Source organism: Apis florea, unplaced genomic scaffold (assembly GCF_048593485.1).
Source record: "Apis florea isolate Af1SG1 unplaced genomic scaffold, ASM4859348v1 contig_2293_pilon, whole genome shotgun sequence".
Classification (NCBI taxonomy): domain Eukaryota; kingdom Metazoa; phylum Arthropoda; class Insecta; order Hymenoptera; family Apidae; genus Apis; species Apis florea.
This window is the reverse complement of record NW_028256554.1, coordinates 4,657,064-4,671,477: the sequence shown is the minus strand read 5'-3', so window position 1 is coordinate 4,671,477 and position 14,414 is coordinate 4,657,064. Positions and strand designations below refer to the sequence as shown.

At 29.0% G+C, this 14,414-nt stretch overlaps 2 protein-coding genes across 2 annotated transcripts; one reads left to right on the top strand and one right to left on the bottom strand.

The window, feature by feature from the left end:
* The first annotated feature begins 61 nt into the window (after positions 1–61).
* Positions 62–10,726, top strand: LOC100868767 (proton-coupled amino acid transporter-like protein pathetic). Its single transcript, XM_003694619.4, has 8 exons — positions 62–1,255; positions 5,826–5,888; positions 6,154–6,246; positions 6,562–6,919; positions 7,027–7,302; positions 7,379–7,557; positions 7,656–7,825; positions 8,560–10,726. Exons 2-8 carry the CDS (start codon positions 5,833–5,835, stop codon positions 8,799–8,801), a joined length of 1,374 nt encoding a protein of 457 aa, XP_003694667.1. The 5' UTR covers positions 62–1,255; positions 5,826–5,832; the 3' UTR covers positions 8,802–10,726.
* Positions 10,053–14,004, bottom strand: LOC100868881 (sensory neuron membrane protein 2). Its single transcript, XM_086904086.1, has 8 exons — positions 13,793–14,004; positions 12,671–12,825; positions 12,397–12,559; positions 12,009–12,257; positions 11,570–11,781; positions 11,160–11,331; positions 10,843–11,085; positions 10,053–10,283 (listed from the first exon to the last, which is right to left on the bottom strand). The coding sequence occupies exons 1-8, from the start codon at positions 13,901–13,903 to the stop codon at positions 10,053–10,055; spliced, it is 1,536 nt and encodes a 511-aa protein (XP_086760212.1). The 5' UTR covers positions 13,904–14,004.
* Between the last annotated feature and the right edge of the window lie 410 nt (positions 14,005–14,414).

Here is a 14,414-nt window from a genome sequence, read left to right as displayed (position 1 = left end):
GATCGCGCGTCTATGCACAAGCCTGCTTCGTATATATACCTGCGTAACGCCGAAAAAACCTGGCCAGTCGTGTACGACGCCTGTCACCGTTACACGCGCGGATTTCCCTTGCTTCGCGTTCCCTCTTTGCCGTCCAAACCTCCACTTCCTCCGAGAACAAGATCCCCATCCCTTTTGGGAATAGGACCGATCGATTTCGATTGGAAGATTTTCCGTGCTTGCTTTTCAAAAGTTCGGGACAAGAAACTTTTTTTTTTCTCCTCCGTCTCTTTGAAAGTGGAAGAACTTTGAATTTGGACCGTAAAGACTCTCCCATAGTGAGAGATTCGAAAGAATCTCTTCTCTTGGTTGGAGGAAATTAAAATCTCCGGATCAGAAGGGAAAAATTTCAAAAAGTAGACAATTCGAAAGAATTAGAGAAAAATTTACTATCAATTGCACAAGTGGACAAAGTCATCATCCTTCGATGAAATCAAACGAAATCTCTCTCTAAAGAGAGAAAGAGAGAAAAAAGATTTATCCAACTGGAAAAATTGGAGAAGGATATAGAATTCTTTTTGAAGTATTTAAGAATTTCGCTGGCAGTGACAAAGTATACAACGTGCTCTCGCTTCTAAAAAGTTGTTATTAATTCGCCGTTTTGACACACGGCACGTTTCTTTTCGAAAAATTTCCATCGATCCTCCGAACAACTTATACTTGCTGCTTCTCCACGCCAAGTTTCGAACAGTTTCCTTCGCGGCGCGTACGATAGACAGAGCTCGTACGAATCTGAGACTGGCTCCTATCGATTATCAGCACGGTGATAAGGTAAACTCTAATTGGCCAACGGCAACCGGGAGATACGATCGTGGAAACAGAAGCACTTTCGATTGCATCTAAGCCGCGAGGATTTACTTAGCTCTGTGCCGTTGATCGATAAATCATATCGCATGACGGTAACCAAGATTTTAACAAATGAGAATAACAGTCGAAATCGCGCCATATCTACCGCCACATTGCCGGTGTTCATTCAAATAGATAAAATAAGATAGGGGAAGGAGATCGAAATAATAGATCGAAGAATAAGAATCTTTCGAATCGAAAATCGAAAAGGAGGAGAAGGGAGAGAAGGTGAGAGAAGGATCTTTCTACCGATTCGATGTGCTCGAGGATGTGAATTGAGAATCGTTTAAAGAAAAAGAAAAACAGGAAAACAGTCGTCAAAGATTTTTCATTCTGGAATTCTGAAATCAAGGATCGAAGACATATACACGTGAGTACATTTATTATATATCGATAGCATAAACAAACGCGTAAAAATCATTTAAAGCGATATCGAAGCGGCTATAACCAGTTGATGGTTAATGTAACTTACGTAACAAATTGGTCTTTCAACGATTGACGAGATCGAGATTCGTTTCGCGATTATCGAACACGTTTTTATTGATCATTATTTCGAATTAGTTGGAAACATCTCCTGTTTGGAAACATGACGTTTTACAATTTTAATAAGATTCACCTTGATTGACGTTCGAAAAGTTTGAATGAATTCAAAAAAGATTTTAAAGATTTTAGAATTATTAGGTTTTTTTCAGGTTTTGTAAAATCCTTTTCTCTGGATCGTTTCTTTTTAATATTTGTCCGTTAATATTTGAGGGGTTATAATCGCATGAAATTGGTCGAATGATTCTGCATGTTGTGATTGCAAAGACGATGTTTGCTCGAACGTGTGATTAAAAAAAAAAAAAAAAAAAAAACAAAGAACTCTTAACCAAGTATTCATCTTTTTCTTTTGACATAAATTCGTGTTATGTAAACATTGGAACGTAGACAGTCATAAATGTTCCCCGAACGAATTTTCGCAATTGATTTCTTACAATTCTTCGAATGCTTTTGTTTTTTTTTTTTCTTCTTTAATAATGTTGACAATAATGCCACACTATTTTAAATGACAAAATATAAAATTTATATAAATATTGCAATTGTATAATTGTGAAATTTACGTATCAATTTTTCTTCGATCGATATTTTAATGTTCAAATAATTTTATTCGAATATAAATAGAAAAATCTTTTATATATATATATATATTTCTTATCTCCTAAACTTGAAATATAAATGGCTCATCTCGTTGAATATATTTAAACATTTATTATATATAAATATGCAAACGTTATAACGATAGTTTTTATTCTTTTTTTTTTTCGCTTTTTTCTTCTTTTTGATTAAGTATTCATCGATTCATTTGTCATAGGAAACGTTCATTTTTCATTTGCTTATTTTTACAATAGAAAATGTAGTTTAGATAATCCTTTATAAGTATTTACGATTGTGTTTATTGCAGAAGCCTTGAGGTTAATGAGCCGTTTGCAACATTAATCATTCAATGGCGATTTTTTTAAACTGTAGATTATTCGTTCGCATTTTTTTTTTATTCTGTGTGAAAATTATGAACCGTGCAAAATTGAATGATTCCAACATTTGATAAAAAAAAATGGAATTTATAAAACTATAATCGCTATTTTATTTATATACATATTTTAAAACGTCAAACGATTCAATATCGGTATAATCGGTATGTAGAACTTGTTTAAAAATTGAAAAAAAAAAGTATATTTCGTGTATGTCAATAATTCTTCCATTTTAGAAACATATCTTGCATTCGTTAGAATACTCGACGTTTATTAACTTTCTGTTTTACGACTATTTTAATGCCTAAGTACGTTAGAGTTAAATATTGAAAATCTCTAGACAGTTGTAAATGTCTCTTTTCCAAGAAAAGACGATACATTATTGTTGATTAATATTTGTTTATTTTACTACATTTTAGGATATTTTAACACATATAGTATATCGAAGAAAAGCTCAAAACTCTTTCTTTCAATAATTATTTATCTGAAAAGGATAGTGGGAAAAGAATCACGAGAGAGAAAAATTACAGAGGATAGGAATAATTAAGAAAACGATTTTCGATTCTCGCGAAACGCGCGTGAAATCATGGAAAAAAATTTTGCATATCGATTATGGAGATACAATTTTCTTCGGTGGATTTCCTTCGAAACTTGCGGAGTCGCGTGCCTGCCGGAAATGGACTATCATTGCAACGTTGTGTCGGCCGAATGTTAAAACATAGATTTATCGTGGAATGTGGTTAACAGGTGGGAACACACGGAAACTCGGCTATAATAATTGAGGTTTGCCCGATTACACACATCCACGCGCGATAACATGCAATTTTTCTCCTTTTATTGCCATACCGTGAATTAACAAATTTCATTCTGAATTTAATTTCAATCCTCGTTTGACTCGAATGAGTCGAAGTGTGATAATTGCTGTTCGAGCGTCACGAGACAAAGTTTCTGCTTTGCAATTTTGCCATTGTGAAAGAGCTGGCAAAAAAAAAAAAAAAAAAGAAAAGAAAGAAATACGAGGAATTTTTTCTCAGAAACACACTTGTTTCGTGTTATAAATAGATATTTTGCTTAAATATCGAATAAAATAAAGTTGGAATGATCGAGAGTAACATTATTTTTTGAAATCTTGTTAAATATTAAAAAAAAATAAAAAAAAAAGAAGGAAAATTAATTTTAAACGATAAAAATCGTCATTTTTTTTTTATTTCCATTCGTAATTTTTTTCTTTTTCAAGCAATTATTTAAAAATTACGAATTCACAAATTATCATATTATTATGATCGTCGTTATTAAATGACGAACGATTCAAATGTTATGAAAAATGTTAGAAGAATGTAATAACAATGTAATAAGAAAAAAATTTTAATAAGAATTTTAAAAAGAAATAATTCCAAGAATAGAAATAGGATAGAATAGGATATTATGCAACATTTAACTACAAAAGGAAATCAATTCTCGTATGACCTTTTGTAAATCACGCTCGTGTGAATTTGCGCAAAGCAGCCACGACAATTCGTGCGCCCATTATCCTGAGATATCGGCATTTCCAATCCGAGATATCCTAGATCTTACTTAGATTAACCATATTCGTACCTCGACACCACGGTCGAGCATAATTTCCGTTTAACTCTCATTGTGCTTACTCGTGACTCCTTTTCATCCCCCCCTTATTTATATGAGAATATTTATTAGCTACATGAGCCTTTCCTGCATCCCCATGTTAGAAAGTCCCACGTTTCGTGTACCATAGAAATTGTTCACGAGTCTTGTCTTGATAGATCCTTTGATCTCATGAATTTAACGAATTGCATCGTTAACACCACTGGAAAAATAAATATCGAGGAAAAAGAAATCCGTGCGTTGCGAAATCCATTATCTTGAAATGTTTTTCTTCAATCTTTGATTCAATTTGATTCAATTAAAATCTATTATTATTTTGATAATTTTTTCTAAGAAATTTTAAATACTATAATTATTTAAATCACGCTATTTTTAATTCTTGTCAACGATGATACTTAATTATAATAATGGCAAAAAAAAAATAGATAGCAGGTAGATAAAAATTGCAAGAATTTTTCACTTCCCTTCTCGTCTCTCAATAATTCTCGATAATAGTGGACAAAGAACTTCCCGTCTTTGTTTAATCACTTTGTTTAATACTTTGTTTAATCACTAATGATGATAATCTGATTGCAAATCTTGATCAGAGTAAAGATATATCGAATATTATAGAGAAGTGGTATGAAAATACGTTTATATATTGTGTCGAATAATTGCGTTGCAACATGTGTCGAGTACCATGTGATTCATTTCAATTTTTTTCTCGTTTTTTTGTTTTGCGATAAATGTTTATAATTTGTTTTTATCGGAACAAGTATAGTACATAAGAAAATATATAAGAAAAAAATGTATTATTTTTTTCGTAATAACTTTGATAACCGTTTTGCTAACTAATAAATGTAACATTGTGATAGAAAGCGTAAAATCGATCATTGTATTTGTATTTCGTTTTATCTTGTTAATTGTTGGCGTTAATAGATCAGGTTATTCATAGGTAATACGCACTTTGAATTTTCAAAGTGAGGATAATTAGACAAAAGCTGTTTAAAATACTGCGTTCTTTTTTTTTTTTTATTGCGTTTAAGGTCATCATCATAGTAAGAAAATATTACTATTTTTTAACGCCGCAAAAATTTTTCATTCATATTTTTCTTCAAAATAAAATTATATTAAATTCCTTTCTTCGCTGTTCCATCTTCTCTTATCTTTTTTTCCTCGTCTACTTGTAATCGATTTAAAGTAAATTTTTACAAATTGTTGTATTAATTTTATTGATAAAATTAAGATTCATATCGGTACGGAAAATTTTTACTGATACGAGATATGTATGGATCGTATGGATATTTCATAAGCTTTATGACATAAGGACCATCTTAAGAAATACTTTTGTTTCCAAACATCGTTATCGAGATTATCGTGGATTTTGTCAATGAAATCGTCATCGTCTTTTTAAAAAATCGATATTTTAGCGACATTTGGTCACGTGGAAGACAGATGCGGCGAATTTAATCATTTTTATGATCGTTTATTCAGATATGGTTTTATGTCGAATAATTGAATGTGCGATAATCCAATCTCACGATAATCAATCAAGTATGAAGATAAGATGATCGAGGATGAAGATAATTAGTTATAATTGAATTTTGACAGAAAATTGTTTTTTTTTTTTTTTTTTGAAGATTTGATGAATTTCGTTATTAATGAAGAGAGATAACAATCGCAAATATTTTCGTTTCAAATTGAAATAAAATGTCAAATCATTGTTATTATGTAATTGTATGTATACACGATGCTAATTCTTGATATATTTCTAATAATTTTTGATCGATCGAGAAAAATATATTATATTTTATGTGTATTTGATTTTAGATACACCATGGAGAAAAATGAAAAGGAAGAACTAGGCAATCCCATGAAAGAGTTCAATAGCAGGTATATATATTTATATAATTTATATGCTATTTGAAAATTTATTTTAGCGAATTATGAAATTAAAATTTCTAAATTTTTCTATTATTAGACAACGATTAAAGAAGTTGATAGAAAATTTCTGTTGAATTTATTAATTAATACTAATTTATTTTAATTTTTCTAATAAAAGATAAGCAACAAGTAATATTGAAACTCTCAGTTTGAAAATCATAAAATATTTTTCATAATTTAATAAAAAATATATTCTATTTTTGTGTGTCATCAGAACGAAAATAGCCACCATCGAAATTGAAGGACACAACGAGAAGGACGGATTATACGATCCCTTCGAAAATCGTGACAAGAAAAATTCCAATTCGTAAGTTATTATTTATTTTGCTTTTCTTATTAAGACAAACAAAATACGAGAAATTAATATTATACAGATTTTCACTTTTATATCTCTTGTAATAATCTACGTAAATTAAATAATTTATCTCTTAGAATAATAATCTAAGTAAGTCAGACGGTGTAAACTGTCAATTTTCAACGAACAATCCCACAATTTGTTTCCACCATTTAACACGATCAAAACACGATATTAGAAAACTTACATTCCATTTAGATAGATTTTCAATTTTTCTTCGAAACGGAATTAAGATCATAAAAGAAAATCTTACATTTTTTCTTACAGAGATTTTGGTGCCCTGGCTCATCTGTTAAAATCATCCCTCGGTACCGGAATCCTCGCCATGCCGAATGCGATCAAAAATGGCGGGGTGATATTCGGCGGAATAGGGACGATAATAATCGGTTTAATATGCGCGCATTGCGTCCACATATTGGTTCGCTCGTCCCATATCCTGTGCAAACGTACGAAAACACCTAAGATGACGTATGCCGAGACAGCGGAAGCTGCGTTCCTTTGCGGTCCAAAAACCATCAGGCCTTTCGCTAATTTCAGTCGAATATTCGTAAATGCGGCATTATGCTCGACATACATAGGCGGTGCTTGCGTGTACGTGGTCTTCGTATCGACTTCGATTAAACAGGTAAAACATCCAACGTTTGGATTCCAAATTTTTTTTCTTTTTTCCTTTTCATATACACGAATAATTTTCACATTTCTGAATTATTTTCTCCCTCCAATAACATTTAGGTGGTGGACTTCCACACTGGAATGGACATACCGATGCGTTTGTACATACTCACACTGATACCTGCGGTGTTATTACTGGGGCAAGTGCGAAATTTAAAGTTCATGGTGCCGTTCTCTATCGTGGCCAACCTTTCCATGATAACTGGTTTCGCCGTGACTCTGTATTATATCTTCAACGACATCAAAATACCGTCGCATGTGAAGCCAATCGCCTCTATCGAGCAATTGCCTTCGTTCTTCGCTACGGTGTTATTTGCCATCGAGGGTATCGGTGTTGTAAGTACGATATGTTTGATTGATATTGTTGGATTGTTTCCTCAATTCGATAATTAAGAAAAATTCATTTTTGCAGGTGATGCCTGTCGAAAACAGTATGAGGAATCCTCACCACTTTCTTGGTTGTCCAAGTGTTCTTAACATAACGATGACTATAGTGGTATCTTTGTACACTATACTAGGCGTGTTTGGATATTTGAAGTACACGGAAAATATCAATGCGACTATCACGGCAAATATACCAACAGAGGACATGTAAGTATTTTTTATCGTATTACACGAATCGCGAATGAAATTTGTTTAAAATTGTTATACATCATACCATATTATCACTGTTGTATTTATTTTATTAGACTGGGACAAGCGGTAAAATTGCTCATCGCCCTGGCAGTTTTATTCACGTACGGATTACAACTTTTCGTTCCGATGGATATCATATGGAAAGCTGTGAAAGAGAAATGTAGTCACAAGTATCAAGGCCTGTGCCACACATTAATGAGAATATGTATATGTATATTTACAAGTAAGTTACTTTCATTCTCAAATTATATAATGTGTACCGTATCACCGAGGATATGCGAAATGCACGATATATCTCTTCTTTTCTCTTATGTGTGAAATACTTTTCACTGTAACATTTTAACTATAATCTCTAAATTTTGTTTTCATCATAAATCATTAGTTCTCGTGTATCTGGCTCGAAGAAAACAGTTTGTAACACTTTGTAATTCTAACGTTTTGTACATGTATGGATGTTACATTAGAACTATGTGTTCGATCCACGGATAACTTAAAATCTGTCAATATAAATCGATCTTTACGTGTACCAGACACACGTGATACTTTTCTAACAAAGGAAGAGAGAAATGCGAGTCGAAATGGGAAGATGCACCCAGATCGGGTCAGTGGAATACCCATTGGCTTTGTAACCGCATGACTCACTATTAACCATGAGCATCGTTCAATGACTCGTGCTCATTTCATTGAGAATCTATCAAGTTCATATATAATGTGATTCACGTCGTTCGTGTTTTGACTTTTCAACGTGATGTCTCTTTATAGCGGAAGTAATAATAATTCTCTTCTATTTATCATAAAAAATGATTTACTAATAAGATCAGACGCACTCGTTCACAATCACACTTTGATCTCCGATCTTTAATTTTTTTTTTTTTTTTATTATTATTAAAATTCGTAGAAGAACGACAGGAATCTTTTGTTGTACATTTTCGAAAAATTCGTCTCTTATTATTTCAGTTTGTGTGGCATTACTCGTTCCGGAACTCGAGCCGTTCATCTCTTTGGTCGGTTCGATATTTTTCTCGATACTCGGCGTCACGATTCCAGCCATCGTTGAAACAATTTCTTGTTGGGACGGCCATCTTGGCAGAGGCAAATGGAGATTTTGGAAAAATAGTATACTTGTGATATTCTCTCTATTGGCGTTAATATTCGGTTCCTGGATCTCCATTACAAATATAATCAAATTATATCAATAAGTTTATTTATAATGTATTCGCGTATGTGGAAAAAAAGACTTTTTTATAAATGTATTAATATGTTCACTGTATACGCTGTATATATATCTTATTGGTAAACTCGAATTTGTTTGAAAACAATATGCGTGTGATATCGGTTCAAAAAATAAGATACAAATTGAGAATCAAATTTAGATGCAAAGTTTTACGATGTAGCATAAAAAAAAGACTTTGCAAGGAAATTATTTGACAATTTTAATGATTTTTAATTAAAGATTTTTGTCTGCAGTGAACGTGTTGAAAAGACTAGATTCTGTTGAATATTTGTACATTGTACTTACACTCATCGTAATATAATTTATCATGTAATGTAATCCGTATTGCCATAGAATATTTATTTTTAACAGTATTCGTGTAATTTCGTGTACATTGTGTATTTATTTCTACATTATACTAAAGAATTTGTGTAAAATACTGTAATTAACTTGATCGAAATGAGATGAATGATTAGAAAGATTCGAATAAGAAGGACAGATGGATAGATAAATCGATTAAACTAAATCATTAATCAATTAAAATTATTATGATATCGTGATCAAGTATTTATTGTGAATAGTTCAAATTAGAAATACAATCGTTCTTTTTTTTTAAATTTTTAAATTGTGCAGAAATGGTGCACTCACTGATAAACTTTGCTTGCAAATATCAAATCTATTCTTTGCAAATATCAATATATTCTTTTTTCTTTTTCCTTCTAAATATTGAATTCAAGCTATTACAGATCTTTTGTTATCTAAATTTTTTATAATATGAATAAGAAATATGTACATATATTAAATATTAATAGTTAGAGATAAGATTAGAGATAAAAAATTAAAAATAAATAAGAAATAAGAGCTATGTATATATTGAATATTCTTCTCGGCAAACAATTTTTGATCATCATCATTTAATTTAATATTATTTTCCAAATTATTTTTAACGTTTTGAATAATTCAATGGATACAAAATGTTGTGAAAACCCTCTTGAACAATAAGACTGATATTATTAGCAAAATTTTATAAGTGATAAGCTATAAATATATCTGTAAATAATTTTCATGCAACAAAAAAAACTTAACAGAAACGAAATTTTGCGAAATAAATTTTAGAAATTTCATAAATTATTGCGCAAGAGGGCGCATTATTATTTTACAATTTTTACTATTATCTATTATTTCGCTATTATTCATTATTAATTAACAAACATTGAAATCATTGAAATCACGCGATTTATGTAGATCTCCATACATTGTTCGATTGCGAGTTCGATGATATTAATAATGAATCTGCGATTGAAATTGTTGATTGTCGTTTGCGTTTTGTGCAATTGCAGTAAAGCATAGTCATGATTGTCACGTGAATTCCAATCATCAAAGGAATTACGTCTAGGAATTTGATGAGTTTTATAAGGCGAAGTAATTGAAACGTTAATATTATAACCGATAAGTCTGGCGTGTTTCCCTGTAAAAAATATTTGTTAGTCATCTCAGTTTGTTTCTCGATGTTCGTGAAAGATTGTGATCATATTGTAGCGCGCGTTTTTTATGTATCGCGATTTAACAAAAGATCGTACTCATAAATTGACATCTGAACTCTCTCGCACGATACTTTGTCAATTTTAATTTTATATAATTTATTATTTTCTATATTTACTTCATACATTTCGTTTCAAAACGTTGTTACGTATGAAAATTTGTTGTGCACCGATGAAAAATTTACGAATTTTTGAAATTATCGAGAATGTAAATTATGTAAGATTAATCGCGCAAGAGGGTTCTGTTCAATAACAATGAAAAATTAATCGATACTCGATCGTTTTGCTAAAATTTTGCAGAATTTTACGACGACAAAAGATCAAGGTTTTTTATTTTAAGAAAAAGAATAAAATACTTGAATTAAATTAATTGTAACGTGTTATAAAATTGATCGTCATTAACCATTGATATAAATATCTCCTTCTCGTATCATATCTTATGACGTGTTAATGTCGAAATATGATTATTTTCGAAAAGATTCTTACGTTTGCGCACCACATAAGAGGAAAATATCCCTCGCTGATATTTGAAAGCAAATCGACTGGTTGTCTTTCCAATTTCAAATTTAATTGTATTTTCTTTTGTCCAGAAAGAGGTGTCCCAGTGTATGGTTCTATAACGATAAATGTCTCGTGCAAATCTTCATCCGGATTTAAGCCACGTGCATACATTAAGAGTCGCGGATCACCGTGTAAAAAATGAGGTTCTGACATGATTATCGGTACTTTCTGCAACACATTAAATTTTAGAACGTATACAACAGATATCTCTTCATTTTCGTAACGTTACATTTCATAATTACCAGACAATCTGAGACATCGATTAAACCCTGCGGTAAACAATTTGGTACTTTGTTTCTTTCCAAACAATAACATTGCGATCTATTCATGAACCATGTTCTTTCTTTCATGACGAATCGGGATCCGATTAAACCGTATATCGAAACTTCCTTATCATAATCCGCTTCTACAGTCCTGTATATATTTTAATAGCATACAATATAATTAATTAGGATAATAATTAAAATATCATACGCGTAAATAATTATTAACAAAAAAAAATGCAAAATAAAAGATGTAATTAGATATTTTAATTATATTTTGCAATTAATATTCAAGAATACATCATCGATAATAATACATTTTGATAACGAATGATTGCTTTAAAGATTTTTTGATAATAATATTTTGCAATTAATTATTATCTACCTACCTGCATAGATCTGGTATAAACGTTAAAACCATAGGCAATGGGTTCACCAATGGTGGCCAAGTAATTGTGTCAGATCCTCTTACTGTATTACATTTTTCAGTTCTCCATATTGTTTGCACTCTTTTCCCATTATAAGATGATATATTACCTAATTCACTTATATTATTAACACCTCTATTAACAGAAAATCGTCCTCGAATAGTACCATTAATCTGTCAAATGGAAAAATAAAATATTAATTATACATCTATTTATTTTGAATGGATGACGTCGAAATATATATAAATTGTAAGGAATTTCGTATTTTTTTTTTACATTATTAATTATATTTATTATAACAATTGAAAAAATATTTAATATTTATCGTTGACGAAATTTCATTTCACGAAATTTTTCAAGAAACACATTAATTTTATGAAAAATAGAAATATGATTTTACTCTTTGAAAGACACTGAGATAATAAACACCGTCCTTTTCGCCTTGTTTTAAGACAGGTGATCGAGTTGCCTTCAGTGTTTTGCATATCGTACTCAATTCAGGGAATTTTCTTTCATTACACGTAAGTTTAACTCCGTCGAAAAGTATTTCCTTAGGATTAGCTTTTAAAAAAATACTGCTTCGATTTGGAAATAATTTCGGTATATTATTACCAAATTTTTCCATATAATTTGAAGGTAAATTGGTTAACTACAAAAAAGAAAAATAATAATTAAAATTGTACATTTTGTTTAAAAATTAGTATTTAAAAAACGAAAAATTAAAGTTGAAGATGTTTTAAATGCTAAAAGATTTTTACACAGTTTTTAACTTATCCAATTATACTTGCCATCGATATAGTTCCAATGTATGCAGGATTTAATATAGTAACTGTATCATGTTTAGATATATTCACACTTGCATATTTGTCGAAAGTGAATGTTGACTTTACATTATAAATAATTTCGTCAAGTTCTTCATCCACATCCACTATTTGTTTTTCGTATATTTCTCTAAATGTTTAAAATATTCATAAACTTATATTTTAAATAATTTAAAAATTTGATTAATGATAAGAGATGTATTTAAAAAATAATAAAAAAAATATTAATTTTTTTGTTTACCTATAAGTGAATGGACCATATTCAACTAGATTTGGATTATCTCCTTGCATCACTTCATCAGGATTCGTAACATTAAAGAAATAACATTTAAAGATTAAAGACACAGGTAATATCCACGCATTGTACATGTCTTTACCTTTAACGAGTGGTAAATTCTAAAAATCATTATTTTATATGAATTGATGAAATTTAAAGTTATTGATGAAAAAATAATAAAAGATCCGAAATAGGAATACATTGAAATTATGAATATTTGTTTTATAATTATTAAATTTTTATTATAACAAAAAATAATTATTACTATTCATCAATGTACATTTTGGTAAAATTTTTAATATTGTAAAATTATGCTTTAATTTGCAACGTGTTATAGAAAAATAATTCTATTTATATGATACAATTCAATAATTTTGTAATATCTTCTTTATTAACTAATGATTATTATTATTTTATTTGAATTTATATTCTGATTCCACAAATTTATATTTTTACTTATTTGAATAATATTATTATTATAATTTATTATTATAGTTTTCCTATAATAATAAAAAATATAATATTTTTAATTATTAATTATGCATTTAAATATTTTTTTTTTTCATTTTTGTTTTGTACTGAAATTCGATAATTTTGTTACGATTCTAATTTTATTCACACATTCGAGCATATCATGTAAATTTGATACGATTATATACATTATTTATACATTGCATAAAATCTCTGAAATTAATATTTATATCTTTGTCATATCATTTTTTATTTGCGATCAATATTTTTTCTCTAAAAAATTTTCATATTACTTTTATAATTATATATATGCAAATATATTTTAATATAATTAATTATATGAATATAAAATTGAAATTTTCATATTAAAATGTAATTTTATTCGATAAAATATTATCATTACATAATATATTTATATAATACAATAAAATAGTTGATAAATTTGAATATTATAATAATATTAATATAATCGCAAATTCCTCGATTTAATCAAAGTAAAATTGATAAATGATAAAAGCAATATTGATAAATTAGTTTTCAATATAAAGATTAAAATTGAATAATATTAATATTATAAATGTAATATATTTAAATCGAATTAACAATATATTTTACCTTAAGTATGCTATATTTGATGTTGAATAATCCCTCTGAGAACATATTTGTTGTAAACACGTATATACCAAAAATAAGACAAATAATTGCATACACATGATAGGACCACATTGTTTATCCTAATTTTTTCTTTATAATATACAATATATTAAGTTTAATTAAAATAAATTGTACTTGTGACCATTACTGCATACTTTTTTCTAATATTTAGTTTCTCGCATGAATTCATCCAATAAAATGTTATAGAGGAATGTTTATTGTGATAACTTCTTACTGATTCTGACTTTTGTTATAAATAAATAATGAGCAATGCAATTATGTACTTGTTACGATTTATCTTTATGTCATAAAACGAAATCTCTAAAATCAATATTCTTGGGTTATCATAATAATTTTTTATCATTATTATATTATATTATTTTTATATTTCTTTTAAATAATAATTTGAATAAAAATACTTATCAAAATAATTTAATTATTCATTTTGCATATTAATGAGCAGATAAATAAATATTGGACAATGACTAATTTTATTTCGAAAACTTTAATTTAAAAGAAAAAGAAAAAAGAATTAAAATAAATAATAATATCAAAAAAATAAATGTTTCAAACTGTTTTACCA

What these genes read in the sequence shown, in the direction of transcription:
- LOC100868767 (XM_003694619.4), top strand. Translation starts at nt 5,833, where the DNA reads ATGGAGAAAAATGAAAAGGAAGAACTAGGCAATCCCATGAAAGAGTTC. An exon ending in GACAAGAAAAATTCCAATTC is followed by an intron (nt 6,247 to 6,561) that starts GTAAGTTATTAT and finishes TTTTTCTTACAG; the next exon opens with AGATTTTGGTGCCCTGGCTC. An exon ending in ATGTATATGTATATTTACAA is followed by an intron (nt 7,826 to 8,559) that starts GTAAGTTACTTT and finishes TTATTATTTCAG; the next exon opens with TTTGTGTGGCATTACTCGTT.
- LOC100868881 (XM_086904086.1), bottom strand. Translation starts at nt 13,903, where the DNA reads ATGTGGTCCTATCATGTGTATGCAATTATTTGTCTTATTTTTGGTATA. An exon ending in ATCTCAGTGTCTTTCAAAGA is followed by an intron (nt 11,782 to 12,008) that starts GTAAAATCATAT and finishes TCCATTTGACAG; the next exon opens with ATTAATGGTACTATTCGAGG. An exon ending in TTTATACCAGATCTATGCAG is followed by an intron (nt 11,332 to 11,569) that starts GTAGGTAGATAA and finishes AAATATATACAG; the next exon opens with GACTGTAGAAGCGGATTATG.